At 48.3% G+C, this 23782-nt stretch overlaps 15 protein-coding genes across 15 annotated transcripts; 5 read left to right on the top strand and 10 right to left on the bottom strand.

Moving 5' to 3' along the window:
- Positions 1-52: 52 nt before the first annotated feature.
- On the bottom strand, positions 53-2644 carry HG536_0A09450 (serine/threonine-protein kinase; the record flags this gene model as incomplete). Its single annotated transcript, XM_037281908.1, has 1 exon — positions 53-2644. The coding sequence occupies one exon, from the start codon at positions 2642-2644 to the stop codon at positions 53-55; it is 2592 nt and encodes an 863-aa protein (XP_037137803.1).
- Positions 2645-2960: 316 nt separating this feature from the next.
- TRM112 (RNA methylation protein TRM112) lies at positions 2961-3365 on the bottom strand (the record flags this gene model as incomplete). The annotated part of the gene is made up of 1 exon (XM_037281907.1): positions 2961-3365. One exon carries the CDS (start codon positions 3363-3365, stop codon positions 2961-2963), a length of 405 nt encoding a protein of 134 aa, XP_037137802.1.
- A 184-nt stretch (positions 3366-3549) lies between these two features.
- PET494 (Pet494p) lies at positions 3550-4938 on the bottom strand (the record flags this gene model as incomplete). Its single annotated transcript, XM_037281906.1, has 1 exon — positions 3550-4938. The coding sequence occupies one exon, from the start codon at positions 4936-4938 to the stop codon at positions 3550-3552; it is 1389 nt and encodes a 462-aa protein (XP_037137801.1).
- A 225-nt stretch (positions 4939-5163) lies between these two features.
- HG536_0A09420 (uncharacterized protein) lies at positions 5164-5718 on the top strand (the record flags this gene model as incomplete). Its single annotated transcript, XM_037281905.1, has 1 exon — positions 5164-5718. One exon carries the CDS (start codon positions 5164-5166, stop codon positions 5716-5718), a length of 555 nt encoding a protein of 184 aa, XP_037137800.1.
- Positions 5719-5765: 47 nt separating this feature from the next.
- Positions 5766-9242, bottom strand: HG536_0A09410 (uncharacterized protein; the record flags this gene model as incomplete). Its single annotated transcript, XM_037281904.1, has 1 exon — positions 5766-9242. One exon carries the CDS (start codon positions 9240-9242, stop codon positions 5766-5768), a length of 3477 nt encoding a protein of 1158 aa, XP_037137799.1.
- A 380-nt stretch (positions 9243-9622) lies between these two features.
- ABP1 (Abp1p) lies at positions 9623-11308 on the bottom strand (the record flags this gene model as incomplete). The annotated part of the gene is made up of 1 exon (XM_037281903.1): positions 9623-11308. One exon carries the CDS (start codon positions 11306-11308, stop codon positions 9623-9625), a length of 1686 nt encoding a protein of 561 aa, XP_037137798.1.
- A 641-nt stretch (positions 11309-11949) lies between these two features.
- Positions 11950-12501, top strand: HG536_0A09390 (uncharacterized protein; the record flags this gene model as incomplete). Its single annotated transcript, XM_037281902.1, has 1 exon — positions 11950-12501. The coding sequence occupies one exon, from the start codon at positions 11950-11952 to the stop codon at positions 12499-12501; it is 552 nt and encodes a 183-aa protein (XP_037137797.1).
- Positions 12502-12517: 16 nt separating this feature from the next.
- On the bottom strand, positions 12518-13120 carry CSM1 (Csm1p; the record flags this gene model as incomplete). The annotated part of the gene is made up of 1 exon (XM_037281901.1): positions 12518-13120. The coding sequence occupies one exon, from the start codon at positions 13118-13120 to the stop codon at positions 12518-12520; it is 603 nt and encodes a 200-aa protein (XP_037137796.1).
- Positions 13121-13360: 240 nt separating this feature from the next.
- On the top strand, positions 13361-15313 carry TUP1 (chromatin-silencing transcriptional regulator TUP1; the record flags this gene model as incomplete). The annotated part of the gene is made up of 1 exon (XM_037281900.1): positions 13361-15313. The coding sequence occupies one exon, from the start codon at positions 13361-13363 to the stop codon at positions 15311-15313; it is 1953 nt and encodes a 650-aa protein (XP_037137795.1).
- A 299-nt stretch (positions 15314-15612) lies between these two features.
- On the bottom strand, positions 15613-16302 carry MVD1 (diphosphomevalonate decarboxylase MVD1; the record flags this gene model as incomplete). The annotated part of the gene is made up of 1 exon (XM_037281899.1): positions 15613-16302. One exon carries the CDS (start codon positions 16300-16302, stop codon positions 15613-15615), a length of 690 nt encoding a protein of 229 aa, XP_037137794.1.
- A 1096-nt stretch (positions 16303-17398) lies between these two features.
- COQ2 (4-hydroxybenzoate octaprenyltransferase) lies at positions 17399-18520 on the top strand (the record flags this gene model as incomplete). The annotated part of the gene is made up of 1 exon (XM_037281898.1): positions 17399-18520. The coding sequence occupies one exon, from the start codon at positions 17399-17401 to the stop codon at positions 18518-18520; it is 1122 nt and encodes a 373-aa protein (XP_037137793.1).
- Positions 18494-19396, bottom strand: MRX15 (Mrx15p; the record flags this gene model as incomplete). Its single annotated transcript, XM_037281897.1, has 1 exon — positions 18494-19396. One exon carries the CDS (start codon positions 19394-19396, stop codon positions 18494-18496), a length of 903 nt encoding a protein of 300 aa, XP_037137792.1.
- Positions 19397-19429: 33 nt separating this feature from the next.
- On the bottom strand, positions 19430-19861 carry TRX3 (Trx3p; the record flags this gene model as incomplete). Its single annotated transcript, XM_037281896.1, has 1 exon — positions 19430-19861. One exon carries the CDS (start codon positions 19859-19861, stop codon positions 19430-19432), a length of 432 nt encoding a protein of 143 aa, XP_037137791.1.
- A 92-nt stretch (positions 19862-19953) lies between these two features.
- Positions 19954-20328, bottom strand: AHC2 (Ahc2p; the record flags this gene model as incomplete). The annotated part of the gene is made up of 1 exon (XM_037281895.1): positions 19954-20328. One exon carries the CDS (start codon positions 20326-20328, stop codon positions 19954-19956), a length of 375 nt encoding a protein of 124 aa, XP_037137790.1.
- Positions 20329-22066: 1738 nt separating this feature from the next.
- On the top strand, positions 22067-23779 carry ZRG17 (Zn(2+) transporter ZRG17; the record flags this gene model as incomplete). The annotated part of the gene is made up of 1 exon (XM_037281894.1): positions 22067-23779. The coding sequence occupies one exon, from the start codon at positions 22067-22069 to the stop codon at positions 23777-23779; it is 1713 nt and encodes a 570-aa protein (XP_037137789.1).
- Between the last annotated feature and the right edge of the window lie 3 nt (positions 23780-23782).

Below are 23782 nucleotides of genomic sequence, written 5' to 3'. Positions count from 1 at the left end.
ACTCTCATAAATAGTTTCCAATACCGTAGCCCACTGCATAATCAAAGGTAACCTATCTCTTGAAAAACCCCTTATGACTATTACTTCTCGACCTGTTTGAGTTTGGAGCATATGAGATCTTACCATACGAGTTATTGTTTCCGTATATCAAGGAGTTATTATCCTGCTTCATTAGACTCATCGAATTGAAATCATGGAAGGGATCATCATCTGACACTTCGTCATCATATTCTACATTTTCTTCGAACATTATGCGCTCCTGCTCCTCTAATGAAGAATGAACACCATTTTTCGAACTCTGCTTGTTTTTATTAGAGGACAGCTTGGTAAAATCATATCCATCCTCGGTTAAAACTGGAATCAATGGAGGTTCCTGGTTTCTTAAAAGCGACCACTGAACTTTCTTAAAGAAAGGATGACGCTTGATGTCAGCTGCACCCATTCTGGAACCCAATCGCTTCGACTCGTTCTTCGTTAACAGCTTTTTAATTAAGTCTTTGCAAGCCCTCGAGACTTCGTTGTTGTTGGAAAATGTCACTTCGCTTTTCAGAATGTTGCAAAATGTTTCATTAGTGTTATCTCCTTTGAATGGGGTAAAGCCAAACAGCATTTCATATGTCAAAATACCTAGAGTCCACCAATCAACGGCTGCTGTATGGCCATTGCCTCTTATCACTTCCGGCGCAATATATTCCTCGGTTCCAACAAATGAATTAGTTCTAAAGCCGTCAGAGCAGATCCTGGTATCCAAAATCGTTGATTGAGCAGTACCCTTAACCACAGGATCTTTCGCATCCTTAGCCTGAATAGATAAGTCGAAATCCGATAACATGATATGTCCTGATTTATGCAGAAGAATGTTTTCAGGTTTCAAGTCCCTGTAAATGAAACCCATCAAATGCAGGTATTCCAATGCAGCTGTCACTTCACTGGCATAAAAACGGGCATCGTCCTCACTGATGCATTTAGTCTTCCTGGTTTGAAGCGCTCGGAAAAACTCCCCTCCCATGCAGTATTCCATACAAAGATACAAGTAGTCTTCGGACTGGAACGAGTGGTACAATGTCACAATGAAAGGGTGATTGCTTGTAGCCAAAATCTCTTGCTCAGCAAGTATTCGTTTAATTTTCTTTCTCTTGATCATTTCCGCTTTGCTGAAAATTTTGAGTGCATAAAGCCTGTTAGTTCTTTTCTCTTTCACAAGATACACCTTCCCGACATCGCCTTGGCCGAGCAATCGTATTTTCTCGAATGATTGAGGTCCGACGGTGATGTCCCGGAATTTATTGCTGAAGGACTTATTCCTTAATCGCTTTGATCTTTTTGGCTCTTCCACTTCTGGAAGTGGGCCAGCAGGTGGAAAGGGTGAGGATGATGAACCGTCCCTTTGCTTTAAGGGTGTTTTATTTGGCGAGTTCTCCTTCAGTGCGTCCGGCACAGAGGCAGCTCTGCGAAGGATCGGTTTTATCTGGCCTAAATCCCCTTTCACACCCATATCTCGTTGGTAATTATTCCCGTTGCTAGGCGAACTGAGAGCAGACTGAGTGAGGGCAAACTCCCCGCCGTCCTCGTCACCATCGTTATCGCATCCAACTACTATGGCAGGGAAGGGCTCAGTGTTTTCTGGGGTCAAAAGCGGGCTTTCAAAGCGATCCAGAAAGTTTCCAGCCTTAGATCCCCTTCTTTCCGCGAATCCATCGCTGGAGTAAAATTCGTTTACCTCTTCGTTCTCTTTAATCTTGTTTAACGACAAGTTACTGAGGTTTCTATGATCCTTTACGATAGGTGCCGTAGAAGCAGTTGACGCAGTGCCCGGGGTCGTCGGCACGAGATATTCGCCCAACTTGCTCGAGGATGAAATAAAACTGTAATCTAGTTCTTGAGATGACAGCGCGTGAGGTGGTAGGCCTTGATAGATAAAATACGGATTATTACTCCGAATCGTAGCAGATCGATCTCGGTCGTGGCGAAATGGATTAGTGTTAAAGCTTCCAGTATGTTCTCTGTTCCCTTGCTTCCCTCTTGATCTCGGTTCCGCAGTGTCCAAATGGCTGGGCATTATGGGGGTCGATGGTGACCGTTTCCTTGTTGCCGGCGCCATATCGAGAGGCGAAGAACCTACACTTCGCGTCTTATGCTCGCTAATATGCAAGCGTCCAAGACCTTCCACAGAGGCCTCTATTGGTGAGTCCAAATCCCCTCCATGTGACTGAATAACTTCTTCCTCTAGATCACTTGACTTCGATTTTTTGATGCTTCTTATTTCAACTTGAGATTCCGATCCACCAGCGTTCGAGCCATTTCCTGTCTTACTCTCCTCCTCGCCATTAGGCCCATGAAAGATACTTTTTAATCTCGAAAACCTGGAGCTCTGAGCCTGTGCTGGTCCCACAACATAGGAAGGCTCCCGCGTATAGTTCTCCTGTCTCTGGGAATTCTCTGTCTCGCTCTTCCCGCCCTCCACGGCACCAACGTCAGTGGCATTCTGCTCCCCGTCGTTAACGCTAGAAGTGCTGGTATTTGTACTACCATTCGAGCTGCTGGCATTACGTCTGAATGATTTAGGGATCAATTTTGAAAACGACAGGCTTCTCTCCTTCTCCCCAACCATACTGGGTCGATCGTACAATTCTTGCATATCCATTTTCACCAAAAACTCCCGAAAGACCTCCCACTGTTGAGCGTACCAACCACACACTCAAAGCCAATGAAAACAGCGGCTCACGACGGCCTCTATCCTCTCATAGATGCTGCACTTTCCATCTATACCAGTCTTTGACCGGTAAAGCTCCAGCTCCTATTAGTCTCGAGGGGCATTTTCGTCACTCACTTTCGACGGCCCCATAGTTAAGCTTACATTGATGACGAAGAGCATTCAAAGTGCTTTACACAGCGCTATATACTGCTCTCGCCGGCTGTCACCGCTGCCGGCTGTCCCCTGCACTGTTCCGTCAACAGACTCACGCCAGGTGCGGTGGCAGGAGCAGATTCGGGATACCATTCTTGATATAGTAGATGTGTCCGCAGTTTTTGCATTGCATCTGGCCCTCGACGATCGAAGTGCAGATCAGCAGCGTATGCAGGTCCCTGAGCACGGCAAGATCGTCCTCGCTCAGATCTCCGCTGGTCCCCAGCACGGGCTTCTCGCGGGGCAGCGAATCGTTTCCTAGATTGGCCGCGACTGTGAGTATTGCATCCCAGTCGACTCTGTCGAGTATATTTGTCAAAAACTCAGCATTGAATTCGATGTCGTTGTTCTGCTGCAGAGTACATTTTTCGCCATCGTATTGCAGCGGGAAATTGTCATTGCTGCTGTCGCAGGCCTTCACGGAACATTTCAGGAAATTGGTGGTCAGGAACTTCATGTCAGCAGCTAATGGGATAACCAGTGAGCTGCAATGTCTATCTACTGGTGGAGCTCATCGCACCGTAGATCATCTCAATATGGGCATCGCATTTTTTCGCTGCTCACCAGAAGACCGTTCAAGATGCGCTGTCATCGCGACACTAAATCGATGGCTGACGTGGTATTTACAAGGATATATGCTATTATTCGCTGGGTTTGTGCCAGGAGGCAATGGCTGTGAGCAGTCGTACCGTCTGGGGATTGCGCTTCACAAGCTGGAAGCACTTTTTCCGCTCCTCTTGGCTTACTTCAGCTTGCAGCTGAGCCCTGTCGCCGTCCGTCGGCAGCAAGATGCGAACCTGCTGCGCAGATTTGGGATCAGACTTCGAGCGCGACATTACGCAGTCTGTGCGGATCATGGAGACTATTCGTATGATTGCGTCGTAATGCGCTATACCTCGCAGCTCATTGAGAGAAATATATTCTTGCAGGACGTCAAGGACAGTTTTAATTGACGCGCTTGGTATTGCCCTACATGGCCTGAAGAACAGATTCTTGCAGGGGCTCGCAGGGTCGAGAAGCATGGACGAGTATTTGCAAAACAGTCTGTTGTCATTATGGCAGTCTTGGATCAGCCTTTGGTAGAAAAGTTCCTTATCCTTGCCGGTTGTCGGTTTGATCAGATGGGAATAGTCGTAGAGCCAGAGCCGCAGCAGTCGCTTCAGCTCCCAGGCGTCGATCGAATCGTAGAAGTTCTGGAAGTCCTCTATGGTGTTCATTTCGCCAGTGTACAGGGTTTTGCAGATGTAACGTAAGTCGAACGGGTAGTGTTTCCAATCAGGGAAGTGAAATTGTTGCGACTTAGTCAGGCCTGCAAAAACTTCGGCAAAATCGGCCCTCCACGAGCTGTAAAATGTGTCTGTAAATGCGCGTGTATTCATTTTGGTGTTTCTTCCACCTGAGTGGAGCTCCTGCTGCTTCCTGAGAGACTCAACTTCTCTAGTCCATTGTTCGCTGCGATCTTCGCGACCCACGCTATTGAATGCTACCTGTTTGCAGAGAGAATAAGCGTAAAACATGTGAAATAATGACATTTTAGCCATCTGCGAGCTGTACGTATCACATTTGCCAGCTTTTGGTAGCGATATGTCACTGGATATATATTCAGGTAGGGCGGAAGAGGCTGTGGCATCCTCCAGATCCATAGCGGCATCTTCAGTAACGTCCTGCGTCTCGTCTCCTTGTATCCTGCAAATCTCTTGCTCGTTTTGTTGGTGTTCTCGGGCCCATAACGTCTCCTGCTCTAAAGCTCCTTGGGTAAGATAAAATCTTTCTTCGAGTACCCTCTCTCTGTGGGCAGATACCAGGGAGCTATAAGTAACTATGCCTGCAAAAGTCACGATATTCATGGTAACAAACATCACATTCCCTGGAGCATTGAAATACTTCCACAATATACGTGCCAAGCCCCGCTGATTTGTGTTCAAAATCAACCCCCCAGATTTGTTCCCAGGGCAAAAGACATCGTTTCTAACTCTGAAGCCATACCATCTTCGTGAGAATTGGCCTATTTTCAGTCTAACGCGATGCATGCCCCCGATAGCATAGACGTGACAGCATACAATCGCCCGTATTTGGCTCAGAAATGGGATCGTAAGCGCTTCCTAAACCTCTGATTCAGCTTCTCTGTCTTTTGTTCTTGAAGTTGGTCAATGTAGGTCAAGGCTTTAAAAGGCCTAGAAAAATATGGGTAAAACCAACTATCGAAAAGACAGAATTGCCAAGTTGTACAGCACAGAGTGTTCAATATCGAAATCATGCTGTACCTAGCCATTGAAGCCACTATGAGTGACAATATTAAGCAAATTTATCCGGAAGATACGGAGCAAGATGCAGCTCAGTACACCTTTGATCTCGTTTGCACCCACTGCAGAGAGCAACACAGCTCTTCTGTTGGCATGAATCGGTTCGAAAAGACTGAAATGCCGGGAAGTAGAGGAGAGGCGTCTTTTGTCATGCGGTGCAAATTCTGTGGTAGCGATTGCTCAATAAACATTTCCTCCTTTGAACAATACTTGTACAATCCTGCTGAAGCAGACCCAGGCCAGATCCAGAAGATGAAGGATATTAGGAAGAAGAACGGAATCAAGAACGTGCCGTCGGAAAGTTGCGTGTTGCTCTCTTTAGACTGCCGTGGCTGCGAGGTTACGCAGTTCCATCCTGAGAACCTAAACTTCAATGCAGAGTTGACTTCAGGGAAACAAATGACTTTCGAGCTGGAGGACGGTCGTGAATGGTATGATTATGATGATGATTCGAACGAGGAAGTAACTGTCACCGATTTTCGGGGAACCATAATTAAAGGAAAGTAAATTCTACCTTTCTTACATAGGACGGTCTGTCAATCCAAGTGGATAATCTAAATGAAAGCTAGCATCAAAAGGCCTGCGAAAGCTTTATTCATAGCCAAACTAGGTGCTTTACCAGAAAATGTGGTAATCAGCGTTGGAGAGCTTGACGGCTGTGACGTCCCCGCTATACTTGAAGATGTTGATGAAGGCGTCGTCACCCCAGGAAGCGAGGAAATCAATGTCGAGCCAGCCGTCTGGCCGCTGTTCACGATCGTGGTCATACTTTGTGACGTTTGGACCATCGGGCTAGTTGTCACTATCGATTGCTTGTTGCTCTCCGAAGTTATGGTCACAGGAACTAGCACTGTAACGGAGATCGTTGACTTCACTGATGATACAAGACTGCTAGCACTTGCATGCTCTTGGCATTCGCTGTTTTCACAGAAGACAGACGTCTCACTCCAGCTTGAAGTCGTCGCTATGAGTGTGGTGCTTGATTCAGAACTTGAGGTAAAGCAATTTCCATCGCTACAAGACTGGGTTGTCGTCGTTGTAATGGTCGAGAATGAGGTAGCTGTTGTTTTCGTAGGGCTTTCCGTTCCTGAGGAGGTCTTTACTGCGCTGGTGCAATGCTCATCACTACAATACTGGGTTGAGGTGGTTGTACTTATCGAGGAAGAACCGATACTTTCTTGACTGCTTGCACTGGGTGCAAGTGTTGAACTGCTTTCATTCGCTTGCGTGCAATCTTTGCAGGAGGCTGACGAAGAGTTCTCGGTTATTGGATGCATATCACCTGAAGAAGATTCGGAAGTCAAGGACTGGGACGTCGCAGTGGCGGAAGAGCAGCTTTCTTGTGTGCAATGAGTTTCCACTTTTGATGTTAGCGGGCACCAAGTGGTGTAGGTCGTTTCTGTTCCTTCGATGAAGGTGGTTACGGTTGACAGCGTAGAATGCTGTTCTGTGCTAGATCCTGATGCGCTACTTGAACTACCAATTGGATTAGTGGAAACCGAAGAAACTGTACTGATCGCAACTGACTCGGTAGAAGACAACTCGCAGTTGGTGCAACTGGCAGAATCTGATGAGCTTGACTCCTTGCTTGATGTTGTCGAAACGCTGCTAGAGGAAATGGATGATCCTGAGGCAGAAGAAAGGCTTGTCAGAGTGGTTGTTTCGGACTGGCACGTAATGCATGTGGTCGGGGACTCGGAACTCAGGGATTGGGACGTTACGGTGGCGGAAGAGCAGCTTTCTTGTGTGCAATGAGTTTCCACTATTGATGTTAGCGGGCACCAAGTGGTGTAAGTTGTTTCTGTTCCTTCGATGAAGGTGGTTACGGTCGACAGCGTAGAATGGGATTCTGTACCGAACTCTACCGTGCTGCTTGCAATGGACGAAGCGGAGCAGTGCTCATCAGCACAAGAGGAGGTGAAAGACGTAGTCAGGACGCTTGTGCAGCTTGGCCCTACACAATAGTCCGAGGAACTGCTAATTCGGTTGCTCGAAACCGAAGAAGTTGTGCTGATCGACGCTGACCCAGTAGAAGAGACCCCGCAGTTTGTGCAATTGGCGGAAGTCGATGAACTTGCCCCATTGCTTGGTATAGTTGAAATGCTGCTAGTTGAAACGCTGCTAGAGAACGTGGATGAGGCAGAAGGAAAGCTTGTCAGACTGTTTGTTTCGGACTGACATGTAACGCATATACTCGAAGATCCGGATCTCAAGGACTGTGATGCCGTGGTAACGGGAGAGCAGGTTTCCTGTGTACATTCTGTTTCCATCGTGGTTGTTAATGGACACCAAGTGGTGTAGGTCGTTTCCGTACCTTGGATCACGGTGGTCACGGTTGACAGCGTTGAGTATGATGCTGAGTATGATGCTGTACCAGTTTCTGAGGTGCTCCTTGAACTGCTCATTGAGTTACTGAAAAGTGAAGAAGTTGTACTGGTCGAGACTTCCGTAGAAGAGATGTCGCAGTTAGTGCAACTGACAGAGCTTGGTGAGCTTGGTGAGCTTGATTCCTTGCTTAATGTCGTCGAAACGCTGCTGGAGGAGAGAGATGGCCGCAAGCTAGAGGAAAAGCTTGTCAAACTGATTGTTTCTGAGTGGCATGTAATGCACGTCGTCGATGCAGGGTTTGGTGTGGTTTCAACAGACGTTGCGGTCGAACTACTAGTCTCACTTTCACTAGTTTCCCAGGGCTTTGAGGAGGTTGATAGCGAGCTGATCATTGAACTCTCAGCCGATTCGCTTGCAGAAATGGATTCGGATGTGACATGGCCAGTTGTGGCTGCTACGGAAGAACTTGATCCTTGCTTTGATGTAATTAAGCACTTACTTTCGGTACATGACTCCGTGTAGGAATGGGAACTCCTCATATTCGATGATTCACTTGTTTGTTCTGTTTGCGTACTGATAAATGGACTGGTGGTCGTCATTGTTGTTCTCGTGCAAATGTTTCTTGAACAATAAGTGGTGGTTAATGTGATGGTCCTGTTCTCGATGGAAGTTGATTCACCGACTATCGAAGAGCTAATTGAACACGAAGTGCATCCTGTGGTACTCTCGGCGGCGCTTGTTGTCGCACCAGAAGAACTGGGCGAGAATATGAGACTGTTTGACGTTGTGCTACTGTAACTCGTGGGCTGAGACCCAGTAGTAGACTCTAGAGGACACCATGTCGTATATATGGTAGTCAAGCCCGTTTCGACCGTAGTTACTGTGGACAGGACAGCGGTGTACGAAATTTCACTCATTCCATTCGAGCTATCAGACCTTGTTGAGGTTACAATTGATGTCACTTGAAATTCGCTGCCAGAGTTTGTAATAGCAGTTGACTCTCCTTTCTGATCATTGGTGGTACTAACGGCGTCTGTTGAGTGCTGACCTTCTGTGTTACTAGTTACTCCAAATGTAACAGAGGTAGTTGAAGCCGCAGAAGTACCGGAGGAGCTATCGCCTTTAGAACTGCGAGAAAAGTCGCTGGAGCTTGAAGCCTGCGAGGTCACCGAGGTTGTCGTGCTCGACTCTTCCAAGGGACACCAGGTAACAATAAATGTGGTTTCTCCACTGATAATTGCAGTGGATGTTGAAACGAGAGCCTTCGAAGTAGTCGTGATGGAACTTCCGCTGATATCAGTGGTGGAGAGCTCTACTATGGTAGTGGCTGCGGTGACTGATGGCGTCTCGTTAGTAGCGCTGGTACTAGATGATACGTCGCTTACAGAAGTGCTGCTAGGAATTTCTGTCGATTCTCCTCCATTGCTTCCATGAGAGCAAGTATGACAGATAAATGAGGTATAGGTGGAATAGCTGTAGATGGTTGATGTAACGACCTCACCGTTGGAGCCAGTTGACGTGTGCACCTCCACCGGTGACAGAGTGACGACAACCTCGGCAGATATTTCCTTCAAACTGGTGCTCCCGCCAATTGAAGTTGGCGACACTTCAGGCAACGTACTAGTATTTGCATAATAAACGCTTTGCGCTGCGGAATTTTGCAGCACAAAAAGCCAACTTAGGATCAAATATAACAGGACCATTTCGCTGTATTTGCTCAGCTGAGGCTTTTGTCAAATCTCCTCTTGGTTCCATCATCTACTTGAATCAATTTTTGAATAATCGATACTGCTTCAGGTTATATAGTAATTCAACTGCTAGTGCCAAACAAATGCCAGACATCTGCAAAACGCTAATAAATGGGAAAATATACGCTTTGGGATTAGTTCCCCTTGTTGCCCAGTCTCAGCTTTTTAGCTCTTGAACTTTTATTGGTGTCAGAGCCCTGTTTCACTGTCGCGCGAGACAAGAACAGACAAACCAACAGTTAATTCAACCATGAACAAAGATGGAGATCGAATTGTTTTATATGATACTTATTAAAGGCTCTAGTGGATCGATACGGAGAGACCTAAATTAGTGTTTATTCTTGGAGCACTACGTAGTTGCTTGGGAACAAACCCTTCTCACCGTTTTTCTCCAGTTCTCCTAGCCACCAATCTTCGTCGACAAAATCGATGTTGATGATCTTGTCGTTCTCGCTGAAGGTTAGTTCGTTGTCCTCTGCCGCTTCGTAGTCGTACTCTGCAATAGCGCATGGGGAAGCAGGTTTTGCTTGTTGCACAGATCTTCTGGCAGGAGGTGGAGGTGCAGGAGCTCCGCTATCTCTAGCGGGCAGGGCTGGGGCCGGTGGTTCTTCTTCAGCAGATGCGCTTTTCTTCTCAGAGTCGAACGTTTTTGACTCCTGCGATGTTTGCAATTCTTGGTTTTCCTCCTCAGTCTTGGTAGAATGCTGGGCTACGTTTCTAGAAGGCAAAGTCGGTGCGCTTGGCTCTTCATCATCCCAATCGCCATTGTCACTGTCGCTTTCCTCTCTAGCTTCATTAGAGGTCTCAGTGTGCATGCCTGGCAATGGAGTACCAAACTTTTTGGAGTCAAATTTTGGCGGTTCATCCTTCTCTGCAACAGGAGCTGATGGAATTGAAGCTGCAGGCCGAGGACTTATAATAGGTGGTTCATTACTTAAGGTGCCCAGTTTCTCGAACTTTGACTTCAGGTCATGAACATTCTCCTCCTCCTCTTCTACCGGCAATTTCTCGTCAGGTACCTCGGCTGGTTCCGACTGTAGAGCTGCAGCTGCTTTATCTGATGATCCAGAAGCAGCAGCTTTCTTTTCGGCCCATAGTTGAGCAGGGCTCTTTTCATTCTTGAAGCCCTTGATAACCATATCATCGTTCTTTTGAGCGGGAGATGAAGCAACAGGAGGCTTAGTGCCCAAAAATTTATTAATCTCGTTATCCCTCTTCAATTTTGATTCCTGCTTCAGACGTGCGATATCAGCTTCAGGGGCGATTTTGCGGGAGGCCTCCGTGGCACTCACTAATCTTGGATCTTCCTTGGCGTTTTCCTCGGCAATAACTTGCTTCAAATCTACTCTGCCAATCGGCTTGTACGTCGACTGGCTTGCTTGCAATGGGTTCTTGTTCAAGTCACGTTCCTCCACCTCAGGCTCGTTCCACTCGTCTGTTTCAAGATCAGAACCTCTAACTGGAACAGGAGATGCTGCGGAAGGTTTCGTTTGAGACTGGCTGATTGGCTTAGGAGATTCTTTGGCCGGAGGTGGAGACGAAATCTTCGGCTGTCTTGTGACTTTTGGCTTGTCAGCGTTCATCTGAATGGAGTAACGGGCTCCCGCAGCATTACTGATCTTTTGCAGCAGTTCTTTCTCGTCCAGGTCGTCCTCATCTCTAGCGGTAACCTGGACATGGTAGCCCTTCAGCACTTGGTTGGCCACTGTGCCGAAATTGGCGGCAAAAGAAGCTCTGGTCTTCATTGGAGCAGAATCAGGGCACCAACCAATTAAGATAAGCTTCTCCACATCAGACCCTGGCGGAGACACACGAGCCAGTCCGAACTGAACCTTAGCATCATCAAAAGTCTCCAAGAATTCGCTAAAAGCAGACCCTACAAAAGCTGGCGTGTATTCCTTTTTCTCGTTTGGTGAAATAATCAGCCAGGTTGTATCAGCGTCAACACCTCTCACCACTTTCAGGTATGCCTGTTCGATTTCTCTCGAGTGGCTAGTGCAATCTATGGGTTCCAATGCCATTGTGCCGGGGTATTTGTGCTGGTCTATCGAGCAGTAATGTTATAGTACTGCAACTGAGCAAGCTGGTGGACTCTAGCGACCGATTGGCCCTTTACCAGTACCAATATAAGCGTTCATTCTTCTAGTCTATGGTTGGAACTGTGGATTAATTGGCGTGCCCCTATATCGAAAGTTACCCGGACATGTCAACACTATATAAGGGAACATCCACGACCTCATAGATACCTCTAAAGTAGATCTGTAATGGCGTTCTACTTCCTGAGACCGATTAGAATGGATTCCCGTAGTTGCCCCATACACTGAGAGGGAAAGGATACGGTTTGTGACGAACGTTGTCGAGGGATGCGTTCAGGCACGGAGTCGGTGCCGCTAGCCCTCCTTGGAGAAGGTGAATGGTAGACTTGAATCAGGAGACCGTTGTGAGACACTGCCTGGCTCAAACATGCGACGCTCAGCGTACTTGTGGTCAATTGCTAGAATCCCTCAGAGAGTTTGAGTTAAAGAGCTTTCTACTAGAACAAGACGTCAAATTAGCAGGGTTACGATGGGAAAGATAAAGACCTATCTGCATCTTGCAGAGTTATTCAGAGTCTTGACGTTGACAGTTGGCCCAGCGATGAGGCGTACATTGAAAAACAAAAATGAAAAATTTTAGAAGCAAAGTCCTCCAAGTCGATGAGATAGAAGCAGTCCCCAGTTGCCTGTTAGCAGTGCCGATAGCAGGGTTCAAGATGGTTACCTTCAACTGTGAGGTTTGTAACGCAACCGTTCCGAAGAAGAACACTGAAAAACACTACTCTAGGTGCCCGGACGCTTACTACACCTGCATCGACTGCTCGAAGACCTTTGACGACGGATACAGCTACCAGAAGCACACGCAGTGCATAACAGAGGACGAGAAATACCAGAAAGCACTATACAAGGGGAAAAAACAGAAACCAAAAGGCAAGTCAACGCCAGAGCCCGCGGTTGAAGCAAAGCCGACTCCCGAGGCAAAGGCTCCCGAAGCAAAGCCCGCTGTTGAAGCAAAGCCCGCCAAGAAGAGCAAGAAAACCGCCGAGATCAAGCTGCCCAAGCTCGAAAAGGGCACGTCACTGTACAAGATTCTGAAAACGGTCAAGAGCAAGGATACAAAGAAGGAGCTGCTCAAGCGACTGGTTGTCACGGAGCAGGGCCACCTAGTCCTGCAGTAGCCGGCCGCGGCCATCGTCATTCTATTTTCTTACTTAGACTTCTAGCCATTTTGGAATAAAACTGATATAGCGATTTGAGCGGAAAGCTGAGCGTGTCGAACATGTATCCCGGCAGCTGCTTCTGCAGCGCTCGAAGCTCATCCGAGCTCCGCTGCTTCAGCAGCGGAACGTACACCACCTCCGTCCCGGCAGACGACTCGTTCTTGACAAAGCCCAACTTGTAGTCCATGATCCCGTTCCGTGACCCCTGTGAGGCGTCAAACCACAGTCCTGTGTCGTCCTCGTACGACTTATGCACTCGCACCCCACACAGGTGTTCGAATAGATCCTTCACAATCTCTATCTCTTCCTCCTGCCGCGCCTCCCGGCCCTCCAGCTCCGCCACCCTATTCTGCAGCGTCTTTAACTGATGTCGCACGTTCTCAACCTCCTGCGTTCTGGTTTCCACCGTCTGCGACAGCACCGTGTTCTCATGCACCAGCTTGGCTACCAGCACATCTGCGCTGTCGAGTCGCTCCTTCACAGAGTTCCTGTACTGCGTTAACGCATCCATCCCAACTCCGCTACCGTGCTCGACACCCTCCAGCCTGCCAGTTACCAGCTTCTCGAGGCCTCTCATCGTAGGCTTTAATCGTCTCTTAGCTGAGCTGGTTTCTAATCGTTCGTATGCGGTGATCTTGAGTAGCTTGTTGAATCACGCAAGCGGTGGGAATAAACAACACCATAAGCAAAACTTCAACAGAAGAGCAGCGATTGAGAGAGACAGGAAGCGCCTAGAAGCCATCTGGAGGATCGTAAGGGATCAGGAGTGATCGGGAAGTGTATACTGAGGATTTCAGGCAAAAGAAAAGACGAAGAAATGTCATCTGTAGTGGCTGCTTCGCAGAATAAGGTCAACGAGCTGCTGGAGGCTATAAGACAGGAGTTCTCGCAGGTTTCGCAGGAGGCAAATAGCTATCGATTACAGAATCAGAAGGACTATGATTTCAAGATAAACCAGCAGCTTGCAGAGATGCAGCAGATAAGAAATACGGTGTATGAGCTGGAATTGACGCATAGGAAGATGAAGGATGCGTATGAGGAGGAAATCAACAGGCTGAAAATTGAGCTGGAGCAGCGGGACAGACAGGTAGCCTCTTTTACAGCACATCACCAGCAGGCGCAGCAGGTGCAGCAGGCACAGCGTCCGGGGGTGCCACCTAGCACAGCTGTTGCTTCAAGTAGCGCTTTTGGAGGCTCGTCGTTGCCTCCTACAGGCCTGGGACAGCAGGCTGCATCGGTCTCAGGCGTTCAACCGGGCGTTTCGGCGGAGGTTAAGCAGTCTCCGCCGGTTGTGGTTGCTCCTGCTGTAGCGGTCGCTGGCGAGAAGGCAGCTACTGAGCCACAGGCTCAAGCTGTTGCGGCCACTGCTTCGCAGAATGCAGCCGCCCCGGCAGCAGCCGAGACGGCGCAAGCACTACCGCCAAACGGGGCTTCTCCAGTGCCTTCGCAGGCTACTCCGAGCACGTCACCGGAAGGAACGCGACAGGCGCATGAAGGTGAACAGCCAGCGGCGCAACAGGAACACTATCTTGTTCCTTACAAGGTTCGTGCTAGCCATACAAAGCCTATTCCTCCATTTTTATTGGACTTGGACTCCCAGACGGTGCCTTCTCATTTAAAGAAACAGACCAATGACTACTACATACTGTACAATCCGGCGTTGCCACGTGAACTGGACGTCGAATTGCATTGTTCGTTGGATCATTCCTCCGTCGTGTGCTGCGTCCGATTCAGCAATGATGGCGAATTCTTAGCCACGGGGTGCAACAAGACCACCCAAGTTTTCAGAGTCTCCGATGGCAGCTTGGTCGCAAGGCTCTCAGACGACGCTGCTTCGCAACCTGGTAATGCACCTGTTGGTACTGGCGGCGCGGAGGACTCCAGTGATTCAAACTCTTTTGCGACTTCTAAAACAGCTTCGTCCGATCTTTATATTCGTTCCGTGTGTTTCTCACCCGATGGCAAATTTTTGGCCACTGGTGCCGAGGATAGATTGATCAGAATCTGGGACATTGCCAAGAAACAGATTGTTATGGTGCTGCAAGGTCATGAACAGGATATTTACTCTCTAGACTACTTCCCATCCGGAGAAAAACTAGTCTCAGGTTCAGGAGATAGAACAGTTAGAATCTGGGACTTGCGTACAGGTCAATGCTCGTTGACTTTGTCGATAGAAGATGGTGTTACTACTGTAGCAGTGTCCCCTGGAGACGGTAAATTCATCGCGGCCGGATCCTTAGATCGGGCAGTTCGCGTATGGGATTCTAACACCGGGTTCCTTGTTGAGAGACTAGACTCCGAGAACGAACTCGGGACAGGCCATAAAGACTCTGTTTACAGTGTCGTATTCACCAGGGACGGCAACGGGGTTGTCTCAGGATCTCTTGATAGATCCGTCAAACTTTGGAATCTGAGAGGTGGCAGCAATGACAATAACGGAAAGCCTACACCAGGAACCTGTGAAGTTACCTACACTGGACACAAGGACTTCGTTCTCTCCGTTGCCACAACACAAAATGATGAATTCATACTTTCTGGTTCCAAAGATCGTGGAGTTTTATTCTGGGCCACGAAATCCGGAAATCCACTATTGATGCTGCAGGGTCACAGAAACTCGGTTATTTCTGTTGCAGTCGCTAATGGATTCCCATTAGGTCCTCAGTATGGTGTTTTCGCTACGGGTAGCGGAGATTGCAAGGCTAGGATTTGGAAATACACAAAAATTGATGCCGGTTCTGACTCTAATAAGATTAAAGAAGTCAAGGAATGATTGAGATCTGTTATCCAAACTTGTACTCTAGTGTTGGGAACAACCGGGACGCAGGTCTCTGGCGAACTTAAAAGTTTCGGCCAGAAACAACTTGTATTAATGTAAGCTTAACAAAAATAAAAAGAAGTGTACAGTATATTATGCTCAGCGAAAGAAATAAAATCTCTCGTTGTCAGCATTTGAGTACATCTGATAAGCTCCGCTGGATGTACTTCATCAATCTCTAAGCTATATTATGATGTTTCAATGATACATATTTATTTAAAATATGGCAAGAAAACTGCCTACGGAATACAGTGCTATTTTGGCAGACCTGTTGCTGGATCAATTAAGCATTCTTCGGTTGGCTGAGGGCCTGGGCCGACTTGTGTCAGAATTACTCTTGAGACGCCCTTGTAAAGTTCGTCATCTAATTCGAATGGCAAGTCCTTAGCTAAGGATGAATCGAATATCTTTGTGAATTGACTCAATTCCTCGTTAGAAAATTTGGCTTCCCATCCGGAGACTTTGGAAAAGATCTTGTAAATGAGGGCGAAAAGCTTCTTCTCGTTCTCCTTCAAATAATAGAGGACGGCATTTGGGCCAGCATCGAATGTATAAGCTACCACTGTTTCGTTGTAAAATTCATTGATCTGATGGCACAGCTTGATGATCTTCTTGGATGTATCATTCATGTAAAAAATGGGCGGAAAAGTGTCCAGACAAGTTGCATGGAATGAGTTAGAGTCTTTCATAGTCAACTCAGCAAACACTGGCCAGTTCTTTTCCTTGATAGCCTTCTTCATCTCCTCGAACCGGCGTGGAACAACGTCTCTGACTCTTTCTCTAAACAAGTCTGAAGTCTGCACAGTCAATTGCATACCGCTAGTTGAGGGGGTGTCCTTCTTCGAAGCACTCACGACCAGGATAGCAGCCTTCATATCAGACCAATGCTCCATAGGTGCGACTTCAACTGCCTTGGAGTCGCTACCGTCTTCCCTGTCGCCCATTTCCCAAGCAACGTAGCCACCAAAGAGCGATCTGCAGGCCGAACCAGATCCTTTTCTGGCAATCTTGGAAATTTCGGACGGAGATTGAGGCAATTGGTACAGCTTGGCAATGGCAACGACCAATGCAGCAAAACCTGCAGCAGACGACGCCAAACCAGCGGCTGTTGGGAAGTTGTTCTCAGAAACAATCGTCAATTTCCACTCCGAAAACTTTGGCAAGCTCGGATCGGACGCCTCCAGCTCTCTTCTTAGCTTACGTAGATCCTTCAGACAGTTCTGAGTTCTCTCGCTAGCCAACGACTCTTCCTTGCCGTTCAGAAACAGCTTATCCTCGGACAGCTCTGGACCCGTTGCAACAGAAGTCAAAGTTCTCAAGTCATCCTGAGACAAAGTGACTGAAATAGACGAATTGGTAGGAAGATTCAAAACCTTGTCCCTCTTACCCCAATATTTCAATGTCTAAACAATCGTCACTGGTTAGTAACTGGTCAAAGTGCGAGAAAACTCTACATTCGCTCATCAAACACATACAGCAATGTTCACTGGCGCAGTAGTCGAAGCAATGTGGATAGTCATGACAATCTTGAGACTCAATGGGTCGATTTGCCTTTACTCGTCGAGAAGAGTGGTGAAGTTCTTAACATTCACTGAAATTTCATGTTCGAGCCACGAGCTGGCGCTCGTTTAAGCTGAAAACCGATGAGCCCGATGAAGATCTGCAGTAAAGCGCAGCCAATTATCTTCCACACTTCTTCACTGCACTATTAGCTGGCACTTTCAATGTCTTGCACTCTCATTCGCAGTCCAATGCCCAGTTGCGTCGTCCCGACACAGTCTGATGACGGGCAGGCCTGCAAAGCGGTCAAACTGCTTGGAAACTGAAGCTTGCATCGGCATAGCGGTGTTAAGTCCAAGACGACAAGCTGGACGAAGTGACAGGTAGAATAGCCGGGCGAAGAAGCCCAGGATAGCGATGCCTTGGCTGGCTCTGAAAAATCACGTGCCGGGTCTTATCTTGTAGGTCTCTCACTCATAAGACTAGAACAGTGGATACTCGACGACGCTTTGACAGAGCTAGCAGACCGCTGGTACATCAATGCCTTTCTATAATATCGTGACGCAGCCAGGCTCTCTGGCTGCGAAAAATCTGCTCTTTAGTAGTTCTTTGGCGTGCGCTAGCGTCGCTAGACTATGTTTCAATCGATCATCACGGAACATCACACGATTCCAGTCGTCTGATCGGCCGCATCAGGCTTTCACTCCCGAGCAGTTGCAAAAAGCTCGAGAAGCTAGACTAAACGGTCTAGGACCATTTGTGTCCAAGCTGCCTGCCAAGTGGATCCCGTATGCCGAACTCATGCGGTTGGAAAAACCAGTCGGAACGTGGCTGCTGTTTCTGCCGGGCTCGTTTGCCATCCTTATGGCCGCGATGGAGACGGGCACTTCGATTGGCCATACAGCATGGATGCTTGGCCTCTTCGGGGTCGGCTCGCTTGTAATGAGAGGCGCCGGCTGTACCATCAACGACCTGCTGGACCGCAAGCTCGACAGCTCGGTGATCAGATCCGTCGAGAGACCGATTGCCTCTGGAAGGGTTTCTACCAAGCAGGCAACAGTTTTCCTGGCAGGACAGACGGCGATCGGGATTGGCATCCTCAAACAGCTGCCTCCAGATTGCTGGTGGTTGGGGCTAGCTTCGCTGCCTCTGGTGTTCACGTACCCGCTCTTCAAAAGATTTACTTACTATCCACAGGCTGCCCTGAGCGGTTGTTTTAAGTGGGGCGCCCTTCTCGGGTTTCCTGCTATGGGAATCATCGATTGGCCCACTATGATTCCGTTATTTGCTGGCAATTTCCTATGGTGCATGATATATGACACGATCTACGCACATCAAGACAAGGCTTTCGATGTGAAGGCTGGTATCAAGTCGACAGCTCTGGCCTGGAAGGACAAGACAAAGCCGATCTGCAACGTGCTGGCGACGTCCCAAATTGCTCTGTTCGCGCTCGCAGGGATCAACAGCGGACTGATCCTGGGGCCAGGTTTCATCGGAGGACTATCGATCTTTGCATACAGACTATTTACAATGATCAGAAATGTTGATCTCGATAACCCCAAAGATTGTTGGAGAGCGTTCACAAGCAACATCAGAACAGGGCTTTACTTCTCGTATGCTCTGTTTTTTGACCTATTACTGAGATCCTTTGGCCTTCTGTGAAGATGATGAGCCAACGATTCTCTTAGATAGATCGGAAGTCTTGGACCCGGAGTGAAATTTCGCTCTGGACGAGTTCTGCTGAATCAACTCATCCAACATGCTTCTATCCTGTTTAACATCCTGTAGAATTTTCGAATCCAGCCCATTCTTGTAGTCCTTAGTCTTCAGTTCAAGATCACGTATCGAATCTCCGCCAAATAGAGCATCGAATATACGGCCGTCTGAGGCCCAAAACCTGCCGGATCTGGGAAATATGTACACCTTATTGAACCATCTTCTGGCCAGGCCACTGCGGTCCGACAGGAAGAACACGAAAGAACCCTTGTCCTCGACGCCTTGATTGCCGACGCCCGTGAACACACGAGTCTTGCCGTTTCTAGTCAATTGCGTCAAGGGTCTGACCACGCTGACCTCCCTGCCCAGGATGGCAGAACGGCGGACCAGTTCGCACTCTGGGGTGCCGTTCCTCCTCGGTACATACGTTGCCTTAGTGACGATTCTCGATGGGACGTATACTGCAGCGACGGCCAGCGACAGTGGGATTACCGTTAGACCCATAGGTGCGAAACTCTTGACCAGGAACTTCCAATCGTTCTTCGTGGCGTCATCAGCCTCTTTGTAAACGGTCTGCGACGACTCATAGGACCAGTTGGCATATGTAGCACCGTAGGTGAAGAACACCAGCGACAAAGCCCACGAACCAGCTTTCACCACCGGACTCACCTTATAGGAGTAGATTGGTTCTGGGGCCGTCTTGGCCACCAGTGCCTGCATCACCTTGGAGAAGGGCAGACTCATCTTGAACACCTGGATGCTGCTGTATGTTCGCTGGCAGCAACTTTTCAGGAACTCGATACACTGATCACTGTTAAACATAAACCTATAAAAACGCTATAGAATACTATCACATCACTGGAGCTGCTTGATGCCTTGCTCGATGCCCTGGGGGTTGGCACCGATTATTTTACCCAGCATTTCGCCGTTCTTGGCGAACACAAACGTGGGCATTGCACTGACCTGGCAATGCTGAGCAACGTCCGGGCTCTCGTCGACATCCACCTTGTAGAAACCCACGTCAGGATACTCGTCGACCAGCTTGGAGAGGTGAGGTGCCATAGCCTTGCATGGGCCGCACCACGTAGCATAGAAGTCCACGACTGAGAGCTTCGAGCCCTTGATGCTGCTCTGGAAGTCAGCCAGCGAAGTGAGCTTGGGGATCGAACTGTAGCCTTTGAACCTGGCGAACGTCTTGCTAGCGCCAAGATACGTCCTGAAGGACACCGGCTGTGCTGCGGTTCTGAACATCTTTTGCTGTGCTGTAGACGTTAGTAATACGGCCATCTGAAAGGGCGACAGCCCTGTTATACTAAACACACATATACACGCAAAATCAGAAGCACTAAAAACAGGAAGATATCGAAGCGTAACGGCCGTCACAGCAGACCGTCGTTGTACAACGCCAGCAGCTCGTCGTTGCGGGCCACATAATCCGCGATGTCGACCCCGAACTTGGACCAGTCCACCTCGGGATCCGCATGCCTGGCCCGCCTGCCAAGCCCCTCCACCGTGAAGATCTCTCGCAGCAGCGACCTGCTGTTCATCAGCAGGTCGACAAACTCCTGGTAGTTCCTAGTCTTGTCGATCTGCGAGTACAGCAGCTGCAGCCGCTTCGTCAGATACCGTTCGCGCAGCAACTTGCCCTCCAACTGGCTCTTCTGTTGTTGCAGAACCGAATGATCCACATTCGATTCCAGCTCTTGCTCCTGAAACTTCCTCACGCAGTTCTGGATCGCTTGTGGTGTCAACATAGCCTCTGCTCGATCTGCGGTTCACTGCAGCACAGATATCATGGACTGCAACCTCACGAATACTCCTACCACTGCGCTTCTGCTATTCCCAAACAGTGTGAGTTGTTCTTTAAGGTCTGTTTAGTTACGGAACGACCACAAAAAGTTTTCAGATTTGCCACCCTAACCAACAAACGCACTAAGAGGCTGCTGAAGCGGGCTGCTGCAGGCAGGCAGGAGGATTCTTTCAATGACGAGGTTTACTACGGGCAAAATATCAAAGAGGATTACTACTTCACCACGTCGTCCGAGGACGAACCGGAGAGCAGACGACAGCGTCAAAGGAAACACCACGCCTTAACTTGGTAGTCAACCCGCCGAGACAAACGGTGACGAATCCATTGCAAACCGCGGTAGTGGTATCGCCAGAGTTATCTCTCCACTGCTAATAGGCCTGAAGTCCCACAGGATTTTACTACTCAGCCAATTGATCACAAGCCGTCAAACTTATCTTAGAGGCTGTTTGCTCTCTTTTAGCTCATCAAACTTCGATGTGGCGTGGTAGCCAGCAATTCGTTCGGTCGGATGAGTTTATGCCCAAAATACTACACTTCGACGCCGAAACGAAGCAAACAAATCTGTCGTCGCCGGAATTCAGCTTTGAGAAAGTCCATAGAGCAAGTAAAGCCTGTGGACAATTGTTTCAATGGGCTAGGTTGGCGCAGGTCAGATTTGGCGAAATTTCGGAAAGCATTGAATCAATCAAGCTTGAGGCTAAGAGATTAGAGGTTGAGGCTTTAGAGGTTGAGGCTCTCTTGTCAAAAGAGAAGTTACTGACGGCGGAGACCATGGCAAAGAAGCTTGCATAAACCAATCAAAGAATGATTCTATGTGCAGTTTTAAGGATATGGAGCACTAATCGATACTGGGATCTACAAGAAACATGAGGATTTCCAAGGAAGGGCGATATTTGGTCTAGATCTCACCGGTGAGGGGCCAGGCGACGGAAATGGCCATGGTACTCATGTCGCAGGGATAGTGGGTTCGAAGAGACGAGATGGGAACGAAAAATTGAGAGTTTTCGGCAGAAGGCAACTAGTACCATAGGCAACTGCTTGATTTCGCACAATTTTAACTAACAGCACTACCGCCACTGCCTTTCCGAAAACAAGCCAGTCAAATTCCAGGCTCGCTAACTTTTGAGTCGGAATAGTAGTGGGGTTGTATGTACCCAGGTTCAGCAACTTATCCGAGCGGATGAATGAAGTGGGCGATCCACTATCAATCATTTTTGGTTTCTTTACTGTTATCAGTTCTTCAGCCGGATTATCCATGTCTCGAATGGAAATATAATCTAGTATCCACTAGGTGTATTTCCGACTAGCTGCTAGATGGCTCGGTTGGGCTCTCGCTTCTTGGCCAAGTCGACAGCTTTGCGAAGAACCGCTGCGAGTAGCAAGACGATATCGCTGGCGCCGTCTCCCAGCCAAGAGTTTCACGGTGCAGACATCAGCCCGGCATTAGCACAGCAGTGCGGGCCTCCAGGGCCGCCAGCAGACCCTCCAAGCGGCCTTCAAAGAGACTAAGTCCAGCAGTCCGCTTGTAGTCGAGGAACGGGCGCTGTTACCCGGCAATGCGTGCAGAGTGACGCCTACGAGGTATCAGAATGATAAATATTGACTGGCCGGAGAATGAAAGCGGAACCGGTAGGCTATAACGAGTGGAAACAGACCATTCAGGGTTCTGCTGGCCAGAATACATGTCGTCAGTGATGGGCAACGGACTGCCGCCGCCGCCGCCGCTGTCTCAGCAACAACGAACGCCGCAATCGCCCATCCAGGGCACTCCCGTGATGAACTCGATCTTGGAAGAAGATTCGCCTAGCTCCACTGACCAGGAGTTCTTAACACCCGTTGTACGTGGCAATAACGAAGCATCTTTGTTATCATCAGCTCGTCCGTTTTTCGCTTCTCCGTCAGTAAGTCGGCCAACTTCGGCGCTGTATTCAAGCAAGGACGGAAACAATTCGAGTTCCAGTCTAATCTATAATACGTCGTTCTCCTTCGGTGAAAATAGTAATGCGTCCACAGGTGGGGAATCCAAAAGACAATCGTTGAAGTACGTTCCAAGCCCGCAGCTGGCTCCTCCGACCACGAGATCCAAGTCGCCGGTGAGATCGGCGTCGCCCGACGCCAGAGAAAGTCGCCGGAAGAAACTGGAGGCTCCTTTCAATTTCAGCCACACACCGGCAGCGAATGGTTCGCGTACTTCTTTTCGTAAGGGCCATCGTTATAAGCATTCGTCGGTCTCTATGAACTTTTTCCAGGAACCCGAGGTCAAGATCCCTCTCAACATCGCTAAGTCGCTGCCCATCCCGGATTGGAATGATTTGGTGAAAAATTTGGTATGGCCAAGAGCGCACTTTCAGTTAGGTATAACTTGCCTGCAGCTTATTTCTTGTCTATTTGTCTTCCAACTGGGTCACAGGAAATCTTGGAGCAACTTCATCACATTGTCCCATTTCATTACTTACGATATTGTTGGTTCCCTCATCATTATTCTCGTTGAAAATCTTTCGCAGTTCGAAGTTTGGACTACGGGTACCATCACATTCCCTTTCGGACTGAATAGAATCGACGTCGTGTCAAGTTTCGCGTCTGCAGTGTCGCTTTGTTTTGTCGGACTTGATCTGGTGTTTCACATGATTGAAGAGTGTATCGTTTTATTCGTGGAGTCCAGTCAGCGGAATAACGAGAATCATCAAGAAATTAACTCTCAAATTCCTCATTCTCATCACTCGGAGCATGGTCTTGAGTTGGCCGGCGATGACTCTAAAATTTGGTACTCGATCTTGTTCATTAACTTTGCGCTGTCATCTTTGTCTCTGTTCAAAGTTTTCTATGCTAACAAGAATTCCAAGCTGAAGACCAAAAATCCGTTGATAACCATTGCATACACATTGTACTTGGCGATTCATCCGTACCTTTTTGAGTATCTACACTTCGTTTCTGATTATGTCGCTGCAACAATGATTGCCATTTTCATTTTAATCCATGGCTTTACTATTGCAGAATGGACGTCGACTATCTTACTCCTTGGTTTCTCTACCACAGCGATACCGGCTTCATCACTACTGCACAATCCGACCGCTACAGCTGATAGTGGTGGTGGTTCCGAGAAAGGCAAGACTTCTGCTAGTTCTTTGAAAAGAAGGAACCAACAACCCTCCCTTCTGAAGTCACAGCTCAAAGAGATGATTGAAAAGCTGCCTGAGTTTAGAGCAAAGTGCGACCTGAGGGATAAAGACCTCATCATTGCAAAGGTCAGCTTCAACCTGTATATCGTCCTTCTCAGAATGAACTTGAAAGGTGGATCTAATGAGGATGAGTTAAACTTACGTTTGGCTATTGATAAATGCATAAAGGACATGCTACCATGTTCAGAAACAACCATCGAAATAGATAGAGTATGATCT

This window comes from Torulaspora globosa, chromosome 1 (assembly GCF_014133895.1).
Source record: "Torulaspora globosa chromosome 1, complete sequence".
NCBI classification, from domain to species: Eukaryota; Fungi; Ascomycota; class Saccharomycetes; order Saccharomycetales; family Saccharomycetaceae; genus Torulaspora; species Torulaspora globosa.
This window is presented reverse-complemented; position numbering and strand designations above follow the sequence as displayed.